This window comes from Suncus etruscus, chromosome 2 (assembly GCF_024139225.1).
Source record: "Suncus etruscus isolate mSunEtr1 chromosome 2, mSunEtr1.pri.cur, whole genome shotgun sequence".
Lineage (NCBI taxonomy): Eukaryota > Metazoa > Chordata > Mammalia > Eulipotyphla > Soricidae > Suncus > Suncus etruscus.
This window is the reverse complement of record NC_064849.1, coordinates 122,617,375-122,640,338: the sequence shown is the minus strand read 5'-3', so window position 1 is coordinate 122,640,338 and position 22,964 is coordinate 122,617,375. Positions and strand designations below refer to the sequence as shown.

The 22,964-nt window shown below is 35.2% G+C and overlaps 1 protein-coding gene across 1 annotated transcript in view; it reads right to left on the bottom strand.

Annotated features, from left to right (window-relative positions):
- Positions 1–22,964, bottom strand: part of RNF180 (ring finger protein 180) — a 120,911-nt gene that overhangs the window by 14,037 nt on the left and 83,910 nt on the right. The window contains exon 5 of the mRNA XM_049768780.1: positions 21,422–21,547. Coding sequence (XP_049624737.1) covers positions 21,422–21,547 — 126 coding nt within the window. The remainder of the gene's footprint in view (positions 1–21,421; positions 21,548–22,964) is intronic.

Below are 22,964 nucleotides of genomic sequence, written 5' to 3'. Positions count from 1 at the left end.
TATTAGCCCCTTATCTGATGGGTGTTGGGTGAATAGTTTCTCCCACTCAGTGGGTGACTCTTGTATCCTGGGCACTATTTCTTTTGAGGTGCAGAAGCTTCTCAGTTTAATGTATTCCCATCTGTTGATCTCTGCTTCCACTTGTTTGGAAAGTACAGTTTTCTCCAGGGACCAACTCCATTGGGAGAATTATAGCACAGCTCTGGCACTAACTTGTACCAGTTATGATATGACAATGAGGAAAGACAACTTGATCCAAGACCAAGTCGTCTTATCACCTCACCTAACACTGGATGGAAACCAGAAGATGTACTGTTTTTTGAACAGCGAAAAATAAGAGCACCATGTACAGAAAATTGACTTTGACAGCTGCAACTGGGTAGAACTATCCTGGGAACTGATAAGAAAAACCCTGCCCTAGACTGTGGACCAGAACTCTTATTAAAAAAAAAAAAAAAAAAAAAAAAGGATTTCTTATTGCAGAGGCCCAACTTGGACAACAGAGACTGAGCAGAACCCTTAGATCCATAATATCCCATACTTCGGCTTGGGGACTGAATGAAAACAGGGAGCATCTGATACAGAAGACTGTACACAACAATGGTGGAACAGAACCTTTAGAACCATAAAGACTCTAAAACTAGACCCTGTCCTAGGACCTGAACGAATGCCAAGAACGCTGGATACAGTGGCCTCATTGTCTCACCCACAACTGAGAGGAAATTTCCCTGGCACCACATACAAAGCCCTTGGGATGAGGTAACGAACACCTATGGAGCCAGGGGTTGATCCCATGATGGTATGCTTCAAGGATGGAAAAGCCCTGAATCACCTAGGCCACGGGAATTCCCATTCTCCCCCAATGCTGACTGTGCCTATACAAAAAAAAAAAAAAAGTGGAGGGAACGCCAAACCCTACCACTGCAGCACCCCTTCTTTTTCTTGTTTTGTTTTGATTTATTAGTTTTTGACTTTATTTTCCTTCTTTCTTCCACTTTCTCTTCACTTTTCACTCCTGTGATTATTATTTGGTGATTTTTTTTTTCTTTTCTCATTAGCCGAGTGCATTTTTTTCCTTCTTTTTCTCTTTCTTTTTTTGGTAGTTGCGGCCAATTTTTTTCTCTCCCTTCCTTTTTTTTCCTCTCTTTTTTCTTCTTATCCTTTTTATTGCAAACTACAACAGAATAGACAATCTACAACAAGCTATAAAGTGGAGACCAGTTGCACTAGTATTCTGGGGGGAAATGGAGGGAGATATGAGATGCATGCTGGAAACTGGGGTGGAGGGAGGACAGCACTGGGGTGGGAGTGCCTCTCATTCGTTGTCACTATGTACCATAAATAATGCTGTGAAAATAATAATAATAATAATAATAATAATAATAAAAGAAATCACTCCTGGTAGGCTCAGGGGATCATATGGGAGACTGGGATTCTAACCACCATCCTCCTGCATCCTTCTGCATGTAAGGCAAATGCCCTACCTCCATGCTAACTCTCCGGTCCCAGACTTTAATATTTTTTAATCCATGATTTATAGTCTTCCATGCATAAGTGTTTCACAGCTTTGTGTAAACATGTTCCTAGGACTAGAGAGATGGATCAATGAGCTGAGGGCATAAAAAAAAACTTGTTTTGCATGCAGAAGACCCAAGTTTGACCGATAGCACCACATGGTACCCTGAATATAGAGTAGGGAGTAGCCTCCAACCTCTTTCCTTTTCAATTGGGATGACTGAAATTTTGCTTACTACATAATTGTCCTGGTAGATTTTGTAGTATAATGTTTAGTAGTGGTGGTGAAAGAGAACATTCTTGTTTTGTTCTTTACAGGGAAAGCTTTCAACCATTCACACTGAGTTTGATGTTAGCAAAAATGATGTCATAAAATGTTAATATTTGTTAGATTGAGAAAATTTCCTTTTGTTCCTAGTTTTCTTAGTGCTTTGAATCCTGAAGTTTCTTGATATTTTTTTAAAAATACCTTTTATGAACCAATCATGGTTATCTACTTTTCTCTTTTATTAATTTAGTATAAAATGTGGCATATCACATTGATTTACTTACACATAATACCAAATTTCTCATACAAATATTATAGTGAATAAGATCATTTTGCTAGGATTTTTGAAGGTTTGCTGCATCAATTTTAACAAGGAATAGAAGACTATAATTTTTAAAGAAGTCTGTAATTTTTATCTTGTGATACCTTTATCTGACCTTCACAAATTATATATTCACATAGAAAGGAATAAAATTAGATTACTAAACTTATGAAGAAAAAAAAGGATTGAAAACTTTAATGTAATAACTGAAACCATAAATTACTACATGAAAATATAGTGAAAAGGTACATGACATGGGTTTTGAAAATTATTTTTATAAGATACCTAAACATCAAGCAACAAAAGAAAAATAAACATATCAAATCAAATAGCTCTTTGTGCACAGCAAAAGAAAATTTAAAAAAGACAACTTATAAAAAGGATAAAAAAAAACAATATATCTGACAAGGGATGATATCTAAAAAGTACAAATGAAATTATATATGCCAATAGTAGAAAATCAGGCATTCAATTAAAAATAGCCAAAAAAACCTGAACAGATATTTCTCTGGCCACAGGAATATGATAAGATGTTCAACATTGCTAATCATTAGGAAGCTACAAATCAAAACAAAAAAGAGATTCATTTCATCTGCAAGAATGGCCATCCTTAAAAAAGACAAAAGATGTAGTACAGTGGGCACTTGCCTTGTATGTGGTTAATGCAGTTTAATCTTCAGCACTCCAGAGCTCCACCAGAAGTAGTCTCTGCACAGAGTTAGGAGTAAGCTCGAAAAGGTTGGGTATAGCCCCTCCCTCCTCCAAAATAAAGAAAACAGAGGGTATGGAAGCCACAATAAAGTGGATAAAGTGCTTGCTTTGCACTCAGATGACCTGACTTTAGAAATCCCTGGCACCTCGTATGGACCTGAACCTTTCAGGAGTGAGCCCTGAGTTCATAGTCAAGACTAAGTCCTGAGCATAGTTGGATATGGCCCCAAAGCAAAATAAATGAATATCAAGAAACAGAAAAAAATTGTTGGCATTGTGAAGAGAATATAAAACCTTTGGTATACTGCTGGACAGGCGTTTCAATCTGTACAGCAGGGACCATAAAGGTAGCTCAAAGAAACAAGCAAAATAAAAGATCTCCAAATATAAATGGGAAGTAAAATTGGCACTATTTCCAAATGACATGACAATATAAAGATATGAAACCCTTAAGATTAAAAAAAAAACAAATTGTATCTATCATTAAATCGTAGAAGTATCAGGATATAAAGATCAATATGCAAACATCAATTACTTTAATATACACTTAAAAAGAATTATGACCACAAAAATTGTGTATCTTAATATGAGTGATCTTGGGAGGAAGTGACCCAGACCTGAAAGAAAAATCTGAGTTTTCAAATAATTTATATCTGAATACTGAGAAAACTTCACTCAGAAATGACTGAGACTACAGATTGCAGTTCTTCCATTCACTTATAAATAATACATTTAACAGAAAGTATTAATTTTATTTAGTAAGAATTTTTCCTGTAAGTTTTTTTTATGTAAATATTGGAAGAATTAGAATGTTTTTGGATGATGTCACACAAAGTCCTGAAAAATATTTATGGGTTATCTTTCCCAAAGAAGAGGCTGTTATCAGGGTCAAATAACTAAAACTAAAATTATAAACCCCCAAACAGCTAAAAGTATAAAGCCCTCTTTATTAAGAAAAATGTCTAGGTATTGAGTGCTCATATAAGTGCACATATAAGGTTCACTTATGATAAACACTCAAGAACTCCTGAAATTTACACAGGCTACTATATGTAATAAATATTTTAATCAAGTTTTCAATCATACACTGATTTAAAATATTCAACAATTTAAAACAACTCAAATATATTTTCTGGGGTAACTAATGAGCTTCTTCCACATATGTCTAACATCTCCTTCTACATATGTCTCATAGATAAAGCTGACCAAATCTTAAGGCTACTTCCAATTTTACATGTCAGTTCAGTTGGTTATCTAAAACATCTGATTTATTCTCTCCTCGTATATTCTTCTGCCTTTGAAAAGCCTAATCCTAAAATAATCTCCAAACTCAGTAAGTATTCTTAGTGAAACAAATAACTGGAAATATTCTATTTCCTGTGGAACTCCCTTCTATACTTGGATTTAAATTTATCTGATCTTCATCTTCAATTTCACAGCTGTTTTATTTTTGTAATCTGTCATCCATGTTCCCATACTGTCACTGAGAATCATGCCTTATCGTAATTTATTATTTTCTATCATAAGAACAAATCATTGATGCCATTAGTATCAGACATAGTAAGTCTGACCTGTGCATCTCTTTAATCTGGCCTGTTCACCTGCCAATTTTACTTCTGTAGTTGATTATTAACTGAAATTGCTACTATGCTGTGCTAAACCGATTGAGGATGGTCCTGCAATCCCCTTTGCTACTTTATGCTAAATATGAAATGAGGCACAGCACAGTGGATATCTGCTCTAAATTTCGGATAATCTAAATAAAAGGTTCAATAAGTAGTGTGACAAGAAAGAGAATTACAGCCATTGCTTGGACCTAGACTCATCCATAGAATATCTGTATGCTTCTTGCCTACTTGTATACCAGCAATGAGTATTCATCATTACCTACAAGGATACAATGCCCTCCATGATTACAGAACAGGATAAAGTGACCAGGAGGTCTCTCAAAAATAAAGTATCTGATTATTCCTTCTAATGTCCACCTCCTCATTCAACAGCAGTTTTTGAGAGTGGAGGCTAAGATAGATTAAAGTTCTGAATTGTTCCTGAAACTTCTATAAAAAGAATGCATAAAAACTAAACACATCACTTTGCACAGGATCTTGCTGAAAAATCTACTGGAGAACCCTTCACCACTGCAGAACACTTCAGAAAATGTTAAGAGCTAAGGGAAAGGGATAAAAGAACAAAAGAGAAAAGGAGCCTTGTATCTCAGCTTGTACTTAAAATACCCACCTAAAATGGAGAAGGAATTAATATACAGTATTTACAAAAGTTCAGATTTATAAATATACTTGTTGAGTTAGAAAGGAATGAATACCTGTTGGATCCCAAACATGAAGTTTATGGCTACCCCAGACTCTAACTGGCAGATGCCATTAATGATCAAGATGACTATGTCCAAGAGTCTTCCAGCTACAGCTCTAACAGACTCAAAGAAAGCCATGCTGCAAACTGGACACAAGCCTCACTTAGAGACTCACATCTGGAGAGGCTCATAACATTGATTTGACAGTTTCAAAGCAGTGGTCCATCCAATTGACAAATTTGTAGCTATGACAAGATTAAAAATAAGTAAAGCTATTCTAAGTTGAGTAGCACCAACTCAACCTCAAGCACAGGACACTGAATGCAAAGGTTCTACAGAGGTTCAATCCAATTTCTTTATTTGCTGAGTCAAAAAGAGATTGGCAAAAAAGCACATCAGCAGCAACAAAAAATCATCACCAAAACAACCACAAGAAAGAAAAGAAAAAAAGGAAAAAAAAGAGGGAAAAAAGAAAAAGAAACGATGGGCTGGTGTGGCAAGGCTCTATGTATTTTTTTTTTTTTTGCATAGGCACAGTAAGTATTGGGGAAGTTACAAAGGTAATTTTCTCGGCCTAGGTGATAGTTTCTCCACCCTTAAAGTACACTGCCATGAGAGCAACTACAGGCTCCATACACATTCATTATTGAATCCCAATGTCTTTTGATGGCGCCAGGAAAATTTCTGCTCAGTTGTAGATGACAAAATCAGTCCTCTGTAGCTATAGATCTTGGTATTTCAACATGTTATAAGACAAAGTCTAGGATAGAGTCTTTTGTTATGCTTTTAGAAGATCTGCTCTATCATGTTTTCTGTAATCAGTTTTCTGTAATTAGTGATCTTGGTTTTTGCACAGATCCTATATAAAAGCTGAGAATAGGAGACTTCCCTTATGGCTCCAGAAGTTCTGGTCAGTCTAGGTTGTCAAAGTCAGAACTCTGGGATTAGAGATCTTGGTTTTTGTACAAATCCTAGGCCAAAGCCTAGACTAGGATTTGGTGATGATTTTTTTGTTGCTGCTGTTGTGTTTTTTTTGTCATTGCTTTATTTTTATTTATTTCTTTTTTCTTTTTACCTTTCTTCTTTTAAATTGATATTTATAGCCTCTAGATAGAGTTCTCTCAGATTTTTTTTCTTTTTCCAACAGAACCACAGAACTTAAATCATCTTGTTCTCCACCATAAATTGAGGGGGGAAATGGATAGTATCAGGAGCAATCAGTTGTATGAACATTGAGTGAAAATAAAAAATGATCAGATTTAAGCACCAAACCCAAAGTCTATGACACCAGAATCGATACCCAATATACAACAAGCTATCCAAAAAATGGAGACCTGTACACTAGCAGTTCATGGGGCAAAGGGGAGGTATGGGATGCATTATGGGAACAGGGGTGGAAGGAGGACAACAACAGGACAACAATGGTGGTGTGAATGGTCTTAATACATTGTCACTAGTACCTTAATTATTACTGTGTAAGACTTGTACTTCACTTTGCATTTTTTTTATATTTTATTTAAACACCTTGATTACATACATGATTGTGTCTGGGTTTCAGTCATGTAAAGAACACCACCCATCACCAGTGCAACATTCCCATCACCAATGTCCCAAATCTCCCTCCTCACCACCCGACCCCCGCTTGTACTCTAGACAGGCTTTCCATTTCCCTCATACATTCTCATTATTAGGACAGTTCGCAATGTAGTTATTTCTCTAACTAAACTCATCACTCTCTGTGGTGAGCTTCCTGAGGTGAGCTGTAACTTCTTTTCTCTTTTGTGTCTGAAAATTATTATTATTGCAAGAATGTCTTTCATTTCTCTTAAAACCCATAGATGAGTGAGACCATTCTGCATTTTTCTCTCTCTGACTTATTTCACTCAGCATAATAGATTCCGTGTACATCCATGTATAGAAAATTTCATGACTTCATCTCTCTTGATAGCTGCATAATATTCCATTGTGTATATATACCACAGTTTCTTTAGCCATTCGTCTGTTGAAGGGCATCTTGGTTGTTTTCAGAGTCTTGCTATGGTAAATAGTGCTGCAATGAATATAGGTGTAAGGAAGGAGTTTTTGTATTGTATTTTTGTGTTCCTTGGGTATATTCCTAGGAGTGGTATAGCTGGATTGTATGGGAGCTCGATTTCCAGTTTTTGGAGGAATCTCTATATTGCTTTCCGTACTTCACTTTGATCACAATAAAAATTATTTTAAAAAATGTAAAAAAAATAGATTGGGAACTGTCCTTACCAGGCACACATGTGCTTATCTCAGGCTATAACAGGGAACAGCCATCCCTGAGTTGAGTCCAGTATGTTCGCAGACTCAGACAACTCAAAGTGAAGGAAAGCTTCCCTAGGGAGGAGGCACAGGATCTCTATACCAAGGAAGGGAAACTGAAATAATAGATTTAAGAGAAGTTTACCTTTGTGCTGTGTAAAAATTAGGAATTGGCAGGAGCTAACATGATCAGTGTGCTCTTGCCTCATGTCACAATTGGAAGCGGATATGTCACAAGTGAGCATCATTCATTAGGTCATGGTTGGGAGCAATCATCTCAGCAGTGGTAGGGACAAACACAAACTAATCTGCTAGCTATTAAGATTATTTCTCTGCTGTTATTTGGCACCTATGACCACCTTCTCTAATGGTTGCCCAAGCTGGTCCGTGTTTGACGAATTATTTGATATCAGACACAAGGACTTTGAATTCAAGGGAAGCTAAGGCACTAGTAACCACAAATCCCAACCTGTCTTTCAACCCACACAACAGAGAACACATTCTCGACTCAAATTTATATCACCACTCCTAGTCCTTACATAATGCTAACAGAAAATAACAAAATTGGAATAAAGGGATGGCATGTTTATTTTGCATGTAGTCAACCCAGATATGAGCCCTATTACACAGTACCCTAGGTACTGTCAAGGGTGACTCCTGAGCACAGAGCCAAAAGAATTCCCTAAATACAGTTGGGTGTAGACCCACCGCAAAACAAAACAAAAACTGAAATTTAGCTATTTTGAAGAGAACAAAAACCCAGCTAACTTTTAAAATACACTAGAATTTTCTAAAGCCTGAGAAAGACTTTAAAGCAATAGTGTTTTCACTAAATTTATGTTCATAAAATAAAGAAATCATTGGAAAAAATGAAAAAAAAAAACCACCAAAGGAACCTCATTTGAACTTAAATAGATAAATAGCAAATAGCTTGTCTAAAAAATAAACTAGAAAATGACACCAGAATGGAAGAAGCTGAAGAGGAAGAGCAAAGATATATATATATATGAAGATTTTATTTCTTTGAAATTAAAAAATTTTTTATTTTAAATTCCAATAATTAAAGGTGAATGTTATATCTAATCCACTGAAATAATAAAGAAACATTATTTTAATACAATATCTGAGGAAATGCTCTGAATATTTACTTTTTCCTTTTCTCATTAACTTTAGAAATTTTATATTTATATTAACCAACATGCCCAGAGTCCGTTGACAGTATGCTTCATGGGCAGAGATACCCTGTATCTCTTAGGCCAAAAAATTTTCTATTTAATTTCCCCAACATTCGATGTGCCTATGCAAATAAAAAGGCCACACCTACTCCTCCTCCCTCTTTTTTCTTTTCTTTTTTTAATTTTACTTACATTCTAGATAGGGGCTCCCGCTTTTACATTAAACTATAGAATTTGAATCACTTTGGTCTGTATTATATTTCTATGTCTTTTTACAAATTGAGAAAAGAAAAAATGTGAATGGGGCCCAAGGCCAGGTGGTCTAGGAACACTGAGTGGAAAAAAAAGAGGTCATATTTAAACACCCAAGAAAAACCCAATGACAACATGGAATCAAGAGATCCAAACTATAACAAGCTAAACACAAAATGAACCTGTTACACTAGTAGTTCAGGGGGCTTGGGGTGGATGGAAGTTTGGGATGAATGCGGGAAACTATGCTGGAGGGAGGTCAACACTGGTGGTGGGAATGGCCCTAATTCACTGTCACTAAACACCTGAAATACAACTGTTAAAGACTTGTAATTCACAATTGCCTCAATAAAAAATTAAACAAAAATTTATATTCATATTAAACTATTTTTCCCTAAAGTTTTATTTAAGCACTATGATTTATACTACTGCTGACGAAGTTTCAGGCTATATAATGTTCTAACTCCACACTCATAAACATTGTCAGGATCTTTCCACCAATGTTGTAATATACATTTATGGTATATACATATACTTATACATAGCTTTTCCTTTTTGGTGGACACACCTGGCAATACTTATGGGTTACTATATTCATGGTGCTTTGGGGACCATATGAGTTGCATGGGATTAATTCAGGTTGGCAGTGTGTAAGGCAAGTATCCTACCCATTGTACTATTTCTCTAGCTCCAAATACACATACATACAATTTAAATTTATATGATAGAATATTATACAGCTATAGGAAAGGTTGAAAACTTGTCTTGAAGCTAGAAAATTTCTTACAGGTATTCAGCCAAATAATTCAGAAGGAAGACAAATACCAGATGACCTTACTGGTTCTTTATATAAAGAAACAAAGCCTTGTAACAGACTAAGCAATGACAAAAAAACTCTTAGACTAAAGAACTCAGGTTATAAAAAATGGTAGAGAGTATATGAGGTAAAGGAGATGTAGACTAGAAGTCTGTGAAACAAAGAAAGTGGCAAAGTCTTGGGCACTTTGGAGGTAAGGAAGGTACCTTAGCTTTGAATTTCGTATGATGTTTACAATCAAAGTTCCATAAATGAGAAAAAATAAAACAAATATCTAACATATATTATTGTATATTATATGACATATGTATTACATATTATTATACTATTAATAGTTATTATGATTATTATTAATTGACATCATTGATTTAATTTTAATCCACTGCTTAAACTAGTTAGACTTAGATACAGAACTTTTTAACCCAACACAAGTAAAGGAATAAAGCTATTCTACAAAAATGTGACTCAGAACTTGACATCTTTATGCCTATAGATGTATTGATTACCCTGTGACTAATAATTTGCTTGAAAACATTTCAGGTATTGTATCCTCAGTCTATTTGACATTGCTTCACTATTCAGATCTTCACTATTAAGATCTCTAAAACAGATAATCGAGACTCTGAAGTCAGATTCCATGAAGAAGAGCTGAAGGAATAAGGATAATTAGTGTGTGAAATAAATCTTCAAAAAAAACCAAACATTTCTTTATATGTATGAGTAAAGTCATGGAGTAAGATTAAAACAGATTGCAACTAATTTCATTTAATTATTGAAGCTTTTCTGACAGAGTTTTTATTATGGACAAATGTATTTTTCCAAGTAGTGATTTCCATGTCATTACATGTGATCAGTAGCATCTAAAATCCATCTCCAAGTAATTGTTGAAGCTGTTCTTATGTTGGCTGAACAGATTCATTATGTCCATTCTCTCTGGATCTTCATAATTGATGAATTTACATTTTGATGCAGGGGTTAGAAAACTATTTTCCTGCCAAAGACCTTTTGGCAATTTAGGAAAACATTTGTGGGCCACTAGACAGGTATAGTAGTCCATGGGCAGCTGATGAGAAACATGCTTCTATTCTATGGCAAGACCACAAGATTGTGAGGGTTTTATATAGCTTTGGTCATTCTACAACTCTGTAGTATAAAAAAGTCCCAGAGGCCTATCTGTACATATAGCCACTTACTGGCTATATGTCCAGTTTAATAGACTTTTCAGACTTTAAATTATGAAGATTTTTTTTAACAATTTCACCACCTGTAATAAAGTAACCAAAATTTAGTGGCTATTGCACATATCCTTATGCTTTTAAAGTAGTTTTTGGCAATATTACTGAGTCAGCTTGTAAAATAGGGTCACTCATAAATAAACCGCTAAACTAAAACAAGGCTTGGTTATGTCATTAAAAATTAAAGAAGAAAAAGAAAACTTTAGAAATAAAAGCCACTTTCAAAAAATTACCTCTGAATTAAATTGCTCATTTCCAGAAAAGAATATAAAGGTTAATGCATTATATTAGCTAGAAAGATGTTTCAAGTCTACAACACATTTGAGTGGATGGAATGGCAAGGGCATAATCAGTGGTGCTTAGTTTGAGTTTATTCCTCACTCTCTTGGAGGTCACTTCTGGCAGTGCTCAGGTGACCATATGGAGTGCTAGGGATCAAGTCATGCAAGGCATCTTACCTCCTTCCTGTACTATCTCTCTGATCCTATGTACATTATTAAATCTTACTTATGATTTTCTGAAAAGAAAGATTTTGGGTTGCATTCATATTCATTCTTCTTGAGCATTACTGTTTTTATTTTCTATTCTTTTCCATGTGAATTAAATATTTCTTCACTTATACTGAGCATTTTAAACTTGCAGAATGGGCTGTAGCAGCAATACAGCAGGTCTGCCTTTCATGTATCTGACCTGAGTTCAATCTGTTATACCACATACGGTCCTTCAAGCCCTGCCAGGAATGATGGCTGTGCTCAAGCAAGTAATAAATCCTGCACACCAGTGTGAATAACCCCAAAACAAAACAATAAATAATTTGCATATTAACCAATAAAAAACCTGGATTTTCAAAATAAAAACAAAAATCCAATGAATGCATCTATCAGAAACTTGTATCAATTACCTTCAAATGAGCTGGATTTTTTATATTATAGGCAGTAAAACTAGGATAAAATTTTAAATTATGACTTCCCCATCTCCATTTTTAGTTGTTTTAGTTGTTTTTGATGTGTGCAATCTATACACACCCCATTTCCTGCTTGATTGTGAAGTTGAATCAGGGGAAGTCCCACTACCAAAGCTGTCCTCCTTCTACCCCTGTTCCCAGCATTCATCCCATATACCACTTCCTTACCCCCTCCCTCCCCCCTCCTGGCTGCTAGTATAAGTGGTTCCCTCTATGTCTAGCTTGTTGTAGATTGGATATCGAGTCTCTTGTCATTGGCTTTGGATTTGATGTTTAAGACCGATCATTTGAGAGTGGGTTGGGCCACACCCGGTAACGTTCAGGGGTTACTCCTGGCTATGAGTTCAGAAATCATTCCTGGCTTGGGGAACCATATGGAACGCCTGGGGATCAAACCTAGGCTAGCACTGGCAAGGCAGACACCTTACCTCTAGCGCTACTGCGCCGACCCCAAGTTCGATCATTTTTATTATACTTAGTAATCTACAACTGTTTGTTCTTGGTAACCTCCATTATTTCCCCCTCAATTTGAGAGGTGGAACAAGATGTCAAGTTATGTGGTTCTGTTTGAAGAAAAGAAAAAAATAAAATGGGGTAAAAATCAAACAAGCAAAAAAAATGGGTGGAGTCTTCTAGAGGCTATAAATATCAATTTGAGAGAAGAAAGGGAAAAGGGAAGAGAAATACAAGGACAATACAAAAAGAAAAATCAAACAAACAAACAAAAAACACAAAAAGCACCACAGTGATAAAGACAACCACCATTCAATAACCGTGATCCTGAGATAAAAACAAAACAAAGCACACAAAAAATGAAAACAACAGCAAAAAAAAATTTTTTTTGTGCTGATTCTTTTATTTTATTTTTTTTTGCGTAGGCACATTAAATATTGGGGAAATTAGAAAGGGAATTCCCTTGACCTAAGGGATACAGGGTTTCTCTGCCCCTGAAGTATACTGTCATGGGAATAATTTACAATCATATTTGTCATCAAGGTGTTTAAATAAAGATATTAATTAAAAAATAAAACTACCAAATGCAATATATATATATATATATGTTGAGTATAAATCAGTATAGTCATTTAAAGTGTTTAGTTTAGAAAATAAGTAAATTTGCATTTTTCCTAAAACACTGCATTTTGCTAGAAGTATCTATTCTATAGAAACTCCAGTGCTTTCAGAACATAAAAAGGATGCTTAGAGCAGCATTGCTTTTTAATAACAAACTGGAAAATTCCATTGTTCATTAACAAATGAATGAGTAAGTCAAGCCATATTCCTATAGTAAGGTAGTAGTAAAATGAATTAATATGACCATAGAAATTTAAATAAATAAATTCAGAAAACTATAATACTGATGATAAAGTTATATGGAATACATATTACAGCTATATCTATGGTTATTAAACTGTTAATAAAAGTTAAAAACAAGCCACATGAAATAACATTTAGTATATAAATGTAATTTATATAAGGAATTTATTAAAATTCAGGAAAAGTATTATTTTTTTTTTATTTTGGGCCATACCCAGTGACACTTAGAAATTGCTCCTGGCTTGGGGAACCATTGTGGTCTGTCCTAGATCAGATGTGTGCAAGGCAAAATGCCTTACCACTGTGCCACCGTTCCGGCCCAAATTATATTAAGAATTTCTATAATAATAATTGAGAATTCCAGATTGCACAAAAAATAATTTGTAATCTTTTGGGCTTGACCATAGAATATTACAGAATTAAACCTGGCATGCCTTACAAGAGAACTTACTTTTCCAAACCAAAATTGTACACCAATTCAATATAATCTCTGAAGCAGTTGCAGTTAAGGTCTCAAGCTCCTAGGTAATTATGTTTGCTTACATATTTGCGTGCCAAGTTCCTACATTTGAATTTCTAGGCATTTTATCTGAAGCTTTGAGCAGAGAGTTTAATTAAGTACTCCTGTTAAGACCACTAATGGATCAAAGGGAAATACCTTAAAGACACTTTTACTAACTGAATTTGTACCCAATGACTTTCTATAACCAGAGCATTCCGTTCACTGTCTCCCTATATCTCCAAATGTACCTCAAGACAAAGTAAAATGCTAGAATATTTTGTTCGTGGTTCCATGAATAGTGAGAGAGCCCCCCAAATCTGTGTTGATCCACAAGACTTTGCCTCTTGTCATTTAATGGGGAGAAATCAAACAGAAATAGGTGTGTCAACATTTCCTCTAGTTTTAAAGTCTTGCTTCTAACACTGCACCAAGTAACTAAAGCTTCTCCTCTTTCATTTTTGGCTGAGCCTGACAGCTCAGCAATTGCTCAGTTCAGCTAAGTTCCTGATAGTAAGGATTTCTTAAATTACATTGTATAATAAAACTACTTTGAACCTCCTCCATAAAAACTTATAAAAAGTTAAGATCTGTGGGACTCCTATAGGGAGGACAAATAAGATGATATCACAAAGAAGTGTTTAAATTATAGCTTCAGTACCTCAGAATATAAAAAGTAGAAGAAACTGTGAGGTTATAAGAAAGGTACGTTATAAGGTTATAAGAAAAGTATGTGTGTAGGATAGAAGATATGATAAAAAGAATCATTAAAAGTAGCTAATTTAATGTACTAGGGCTTCTTAAAACTATACTCATGACTCCTTCTTGACATCATTTTTACATTATCCTGGCTACATAACCTGGGTGTACAATTTAAACACCTACTAGCAATAAATCAAATTTATTTTGAAATAAAATTTTGGGATCCTCACATTCAGTTTAAGAACTTAGCATTTATATAATAACATTTACCACTGTTTCAGAAAAATGAATGACTTGATGTCTCCTGGAAACATTCCATCTTTAAGTGAACAAACAGAAAGAATCCCTAAGTTGTATTTGAGGCTACTACTGCCCCATGAGTCATTTTACTTTTTTCCAACGGAAAATATTACCCACTTCGGGAAATACTTATTTACACTGTAAATTTTTTCCTTTGGCATTAAAACCTTTAAAGTGAGACTGGTTTCCTTATTTTTATTTCATATTATAAGTTGTGTTAAATGTAATATATTTAAAAAGTATGTAGTTCCAAATTTTAGTAAGTTTTAGAAGCTACTACTAAAACATTGGTATATAAAATATTGGTATATAAAATATTGGTGCTTATATAATAAACTTCTTCAATCTGTATTTAATTATATTTGTACTGAACTACTTTCCTTAAACCATAGGTGTTTTATTTTTTACTTCAATTCAGCAGGCTTTGTTTCTATTTCTTTTTGGTCTGCATCACTGCTATACTGATCTTAGCAGGTTTTAAATGCAGAAGCTTCTTTTTACCCTATAAAGAACAGAGTACATTGAAGAGTTCATATTTGAATATCACCAATTAGATTTCATAACAAAGGGTAAATAGTAAAACTGCATATTGTATTTCACAATTACATATCTTATATTAAAATTATTTCTCTCCCTGTGCATGTGGCTTCATCTGCAGGTGGCTAGCCTTCCCTGGAGATGAGTTTTTCTGCCCAGAAAGGGAGGAGCTGGTTAATCTCTGATGGAACGCTGAAGCCTGGCACATCTCTCAGGACTGTCTGTCTTCTGTGCGGCATCTGCGGGCCTGATTTCCTGTGTGTGTGGCTTCATCTGCGGACGGCTAGCCTTCCCTGGAGGTGAGTTTTTCCGCCCAGAAAGGGAGGAGCCAGAGGAGCGCTGCTGCTCTGCTTCGCTACGGTTGCGCACATCATTTAGCCAATGAATACAACCATAACACGTAGAAAAACCCACAATACAGTGTGACAATGAGGAAACAACGCAGGACAGCAACCAGACAGAGAATGAAGATGGCAACTCTGATGACCGGTACATGGCCAACCAACTAGTCAGTCTCTCAGATAAGGAGTTTACAGTCCGAATACGGAAGATGTTCACAGAACTCAAAGAAAGTATAGAAGAGAACACTAATAAGAATCAAAAGAATATGAAGATAGAAATCAGAAAACTCCAAACTGAAATTTTAGGTCAAATAACAGGTCTGAAAAACTCAGTAGATAAATTGAAGAAAAAAATGAATGAGCTTTCCACAGGTTAAGAGTAGCTGAGGATAGAATTCATACAATGGAAGACGAGATGAATAACAACTCCATACAGCAGAAGAGATTGGAAAAAAACTTTAAAGCAAATGATCAAACAATGGAAAAATTACTCAAAGAATGGTAACAGATGAAAATAGAAGTCTATGATAAGCTCAACAGAAACAACTTAAGAATCATTGGAGTCCCAGAGACCCAGGAAGAAAATCTCCAGGAAGAATCAACGATCAAGAACATCATTAAAGAGAAACTTCCAGAGCTAAAGGAATAGATGTGATCAAATCCTGCATGCCCGAAGAATACCAACTAAAAGAGACCCCAGAAAAAATATCCCAAGACACATCCTACTCACAATGACGAATCCCATAGATAGAGACAGAATTCTGAAAGCAGCAAGATCGAAAAGAAAAATTACATTCAAGGTTACATCCTTGAGATTTACCACAGAACTGTCACCAGAAACACTCAAGGCCAGAAGGCAGTGGTGGGATTAGTGACAAAACTCAATGAAATAAATGCTTCGCCTAAAATACTGCACTCAGCAAAACTCACCTTCAGGTATGAAGAAACAATACATGGCTTCACAGACAAACAACAGCTCAGAAACTTTACAGACTCAAAACCAGTCTTAAAGGAAAAACTGAAAGACCTACTTTAAGACAAGACTGACCAACAGACATACCAAACTTCGATAGAAAGATGTCACTAAATACCAGGACAATTCTTTCTCTCAATCTCAATTGACTAAAAGCACCAGTTAAGAGACACAGAGTGGCTAAATGGATCAAACAACTCAACCCAACCTTCCGCTGCCTACAAGAAACGAATCTGAATAGTGAGAACATAGACTCAAAATAAAAGGCTGGGGGAAAATCATTCAAGCAAACAGCACCCATATAAATGCTGGAGTGGCCATACTAATATCAGATGATGTAAACTTTATACTCAGGAAAGTTATAAAGGACAAAGATGGACATTTTGTATTAATCAAGGGATACGTACAGCAGGAAGAAATCACTCTCCTAAACATATATGCACCAAATGAGGGGCCAGCAAAGTATTTAATATAATTGTTGACAAATCTGAAAAATAGTATCAATAACAACAGAATAATTGTGGGAGACCTCAACAACATGGCTTTGTCAACACTTGATAGGTAAACCAGACTGAAACTCAACAAGAATATACTAGACTAGAAAAGAGAGATAAAAGAAAGAGGCCTAGTTGAGAGCAGAAATCAATGAAATGGAAACCCAAAAAACAATCCAAAAGATCAACAAAAGCAGAAGTTGATGCTTTGAAAAAATAAACAAGATTGATAAACCACTGGCAAAACTAACAAAGAAAGAGAGATAGAGAGAGAAAGAGAGAGAGAGAAACTTGATTATTCGTATTAGGAATGAAAAAGAAGAGATCACTACTGATATGGCAGATATACAAAGGGTATTCAGAAACTACTTTGAGAAACTTTATACCACTGAAAATGAGAACCTGGAAGAAATGGATAAATTCTTGACTCTTATAGTCTTTCATGGTTGAATGAAGAGAATGTAGCACACCTAAACACTCCCATCACTATTGAGGAAATTAAGACAGTAATCAAATATCTGCCCAAAAACAAGAGCCCAGGCCCAGATGGATCACTAATGAATTTTTTCAAACCTTTCAAGAGGAACTACTACGAATCCTGGCAAGACTCTTTCATGAAATCGAAAAAACGGGAACACTTCCAAATAGCTTTTATGAAGCTATCATCACCTTGATACCTAAACCAGACAGAGATGCTACCAAAAAAAAGAAAATTACAGACCGATATTGCTGATGAACACAGATGCAAAGATCCTCAACAAAATCCTGGCAAATAGGATTCAATGCCTCATTAAGAACATCATCCACTACGATCAAGTAGGTTTCATCCCAGGAATGCAAGGATGGTTTAACATCCGTAAATCTATCAACATAATACACAACATCAACATAAGAAAAATAAAAATCACATGATCATATCAATAGATGCAAAGAAAGCATTTGATAAGGTCCAACACCCATTCTTGATCAACACTCTCAGCAAGATGGGAATGGAAGGAACCTTTCTCAATATAGTTAAGGCCATCTACCACAAGCCAGAGGCAAATACTGTCCTCAATGGAGAAAAACTGAAAGCCTTCCCTCTAAATTCTGGCACAAGACAAGGCTGTCCTCTCTCACCACTCCTATTCAACATAGCACTGGAAGTACTTGCTATAGCGATTAGGCAAGAAAAGGATATCAAGGGAATCCAGATAGGAAAGGAAGAAGTCAAGCTCTCACTGTTTGCAGATGACATGATACTCTACTTAGAAAACCCTAAAGACTATGAAAAAGCTTCTAGAAACAATAGACTCATATAGCAAGGTGGCAGGCTACAAAATTAACACACAAAAATCAATGGCCTTTCTATACATCAATAGTAATAAGGAAGAAATGGACATTAAGAAAACTACCCCACTCACAATAGTGCCACACAAACTCAAATATCTTGGAATCAACTTGACTAAAATGTGAAGGACCTATACAAAGAAAACTATAAAACTCTGCTCCAAGAAATGAGAGGACACACAGAAATGGAAACACCTACCCTGCTCATGGATTGACAGGATTAACATCATCAAAATGGCAATACTCCCCAAAGCATTGTACAGATTTTATGCGATCCCTCCAAAGATACCCATGACATTCTTCAAAGAAGTGGATCAGGCACTTTTGAAATTCTTTTGGAACAATAAATACCCTAGAATAGCTAAAGCAATCATTGAGAAAAAGAATATGGGAGGAATTACTTTCCCCAACTTTAAACTTTACTACAAAGCAATAGTTATCAAAACAGCATGGTATTGGAATAGAAACAGGCCCTCAGATCAGTGGAATAGGCTTGAATACTCAGAGAATGTTCCCCAGATATACAATCACCTAATTTTTGATAAAGGAGCAAGAAATCCTAAATGGAGCAAAGAAAGCCTCTTCAACAAGTGGTGTTGGCACAACTGGCTAGCCACTTGCAAAATATTGAACTTATACCCCCAGCTAACATCATGTACGTAGGTTAAATCCAAATGGATGAAAGATCTCGATATCAGATCAGAAACCCTAAAATATATAGAACAACCCATAGCAAAACACCCCAGGACATTGAGACTACAGGCATATTCATGGAGGAAACTGCACTCTCCAAGCAAGTAAAAGCAGAAATTAACAGATGGGAATATATTAACCTGAGAAGCTTCTGCACCTCAAAGGAAATAACGCCCAGGATACGAGAGTCACCTACTGTGTGGGAGAAACTATTTACCCAATACCCATCAGATAAGGGGCTCCAAAATATACAAGGCACTGACAGAAATTTACAAGAAAAAAACATCTAATCTATCAAAAAATGGGAAGAAGAAATGGAGAGACACTTTGACAAAGAAGAAATACAAATGGCCAAAAGACACATGAAAAAATGCTCCACATCACTAATCATCAGGGAGATGCAAATCAAAACAACTATGAGGTACCACCTCACATCACAGAGATTGGCATACATCACAAAGAATGAGAACAAGCAGTGTTGGCAGGGATGTGTAAAGAAAGGAACTCTTGTCCACTGCTGGTGGGAATGTGTCTAGTTCAACCTTTATGGAAAGCGATATGGAGATTCCTCCAAAAACTGGAAATCGAGCTCCTATAAGATCCTGCTATACCACTCCTAGGAATATACCCTAGGAACACAAAAATACAATACAAAAATCCCTTACTTACACCTATATTCATTGCAGCACTATTTACCATAGCAAGACTCTGGAAACAACCAAGATACCCTTCAACAGATGAAAAACTAAAGAAATCGTGGTACATATACACAATGGAATATTAAGCAGCTGTCAGGAGAAATGAAGTTATGAAATTTTCCTATACATGGATGTACATGGAATCTATTATGCTGAGTGAAATAAGTCAGAGTGAGAGAGAGAGAGAGAGATGCAGAATGGTCTCACTCATCTATGGGTTTTAAGAAAAATGAAAGACATTCTTGCAATAATAATTTTCAGACACAAAAGAGAGATGGGCTGGAAGTTACAGCTCATCTCATGAAGCTCACCACAAACAGGGTTTAGTTTAGTTAGAGAAATAATTACATTGTGAACTATCCTAATAATGAAAATGTATGAGGGAAATAGAAAGTCTGTCTAGAGTATAGGCGGGGGTTGGTTGGGGAGGAGGGAAATTTGGGACACTGGTGATGGGAATGTTGCACTGGTGATGGTGGTGTTCTTTATATGACTGAAACCCAAACACAATCATGTATGTAATCAAGGTGTTTAAATAAAATATATAAAAAATTATTTCTCTCCCCAATGGGCATGATCATTATGTTAAGCTCTTTTTTTTAAAAAAAAATGTTGTCAGTATTAATTTAAAAAGAGGATATAAATGCTATGTAGTGACAGCAATAATTTGGTGAAATACAGTAAATTACAGTAGTAATTCATACTCTGACATTATTATGTTCTAAATACCATTCTTAGTGTAGATATTTTTTTATTTTTATTTCTATATTAAATTTTTCATGATCAGGCCCCACTGGGCAGGCGTAGTTTCGTAGATTTTCCCAGCCTGATGTCACAAACAGGGGACCTGACTTCTGCAAAGTACTGCTTATAGCCGGTTTTCACGTTGTGAAGTAGTTCCTTGGTGTGCCCGCCCTTGAATGAGTCTCTGGGAGAGCAAGTTTTATGGAGCCTCTTTTCGGCCCACTCCCAAGAGGTTCAAGCAACAGGACAGGAGACAGACACACACAGGCAGCAGTCACAATTTCTCATGGTCAGCTAGTGTATATATTTTTAAAATACAAAATTATACTATATTTTCATATAGTATAGTCATTATACAGCTATAAATTCTCAAAGATGAAAATGGCAATTGATATTAGTTACTATTTGAAATGTAATTTTTATATTAGTTCATTTGATCCTTATAAATACAAAATTAATTATGTAAGACAGATACATATACTAATTTTATAGAAAGAAAGGGCTATTTTTCTATTACTTCCCTGGGATCACAAAGCTTAATACAGAGCTGGTATTTATTTCTAATGTACTGTGGATCTGAGACACGTTCTACAGCAAAGCTTTATCACTTATTGCATAATCTAAATTTGAGGAACAAATATAATAATCATAACTAAATAAACTTAGCTTGTACTGTTGAATAATCTATAAAAAAACTATTAGTGCCGTTGATAAATACAACATATTAAGTTTATGGTATTCTTGACTGAAATTTCATTAAGGTTATAACAATTATATTCAGGTAACTGAGGATAGTGAAAGGTATACATTTTGGTATAAATGTGGATACACATATACTTACATAATAATAAATATATATATATTTATATATGTGAGGAGACAAACTTTGAACAAATTTACCAGACCTCTCTCGTTTTCACCATTATTTTCCTTACCTCCAAAAAGATGAAATGCTTTTTTGCAGCTTGGTAAAGGCCATTTTGCAGAGCTAGATTTCTGAAAGCTTTGTTTTATTTTCAAATATTCTTTAGTAAAGGATGTTTTTGTGGCATTGTTCAGTTCTAGAAGAAAGAAAAAAATGTTTTTAAGCATTTAATTAAGATGGCAAGAACATGTAAATTACTGTAGTATTATAACATCTAAATCTCTATTATTTTCTTCTAAATTTTTATTTAGCTGTTTGCTTCTTCAGAAGCAACTGGAGTATGGAATCTCTCTTGCTAATTCTCATGCTAGCAGTACAGGCCTGAGAGTTCAATGGTTTGTCTCAGAATATGTGCTACTCAAGTCAAGTGGTGTTGAGGGCTACTGGGGTCACCTCAATGGTGCTGAGGAGCATTGTGATGCTTGAAGATGGACCTCAAGGTTTCACATATACAATACATAAGCTTCAGTCATGAGCTATCTATCCCTTAGATTTCTCTAACAGCTTGATGTTGGTTTGTACAACCAGTGGCCAACACTTAGATATCCTAGTGTATGTACCATTGAAAGATCACAATCTGATGTCATATTGAACAGACTGCACCACGAAATATGTATAGTAGTTTCTAAATGGTTTCACTAATAGAAAAATACTACCAAAAGTGCAATATGAAATATAGTTATCATTAAAATTTAATAATATTATTAAAAGCAAAATTTTAATTTAAATAATCATATAGATTTAATTATTAAGTGGTGATATTTTAATAAGTAATTACTTATTTAAATGCAATTATAAAATCATGTCAAACATAGTGCTGGCTGATTTTCAAGAAAGTTACTCTAATCCATTTACTCTTTTTTATTATGTTTGGTCAGGGGCACACCAGGCAGTGCTCAGGGATTACTTCTGGCAGGCTCCCAGGACTATATGGGATGCTAGAGCTTATACCTAGGTTGGCCTTATGCAAAGCAAACACACTCACTTCAGCCCCTCTTTTAACTTTTTCCTGGCAATGTTTCCACATTTTTTATTCAGATAAAGATTGATAACATTCTCTACATCATTTGGTGATTGATTTCAAATTCACTATATAAATAAAAAATGGATAACTTCTTTTTTTTAGGTATTTGTCTTTTATTCAACACCGTGATTACTGATTAGAAGCCGATCAGCAGTCTCTTAATTAAGATATTAATTTGTCTATAATCTCATCTTTTCTATTGTTTGTTTTTGCGCCATACCTGGTGGTGCTATGTGTTATTCCTGGCTCTGCACTCAGAAATTACTCCTAAAAGGCTCGGAGGTATAGATGCTGTGGATGGAACCTAGGTCAGCTGCAGGAATGGTAAATGCCCTACCCACTGTTCTTTCACTTACGCCCCTAAAAGACAATATTTGATGCATACATACCTATATTATCAAAGTTCTAAAACACAGAAACCATATTCAGAAGATACCATTGCCCTTCCTTTTTTATTTTGAAGTTATTTGGAAGTAAGGTTGAACTCTATAACAGACAAAATTATAAGACATTAAATAACTGATTTGTT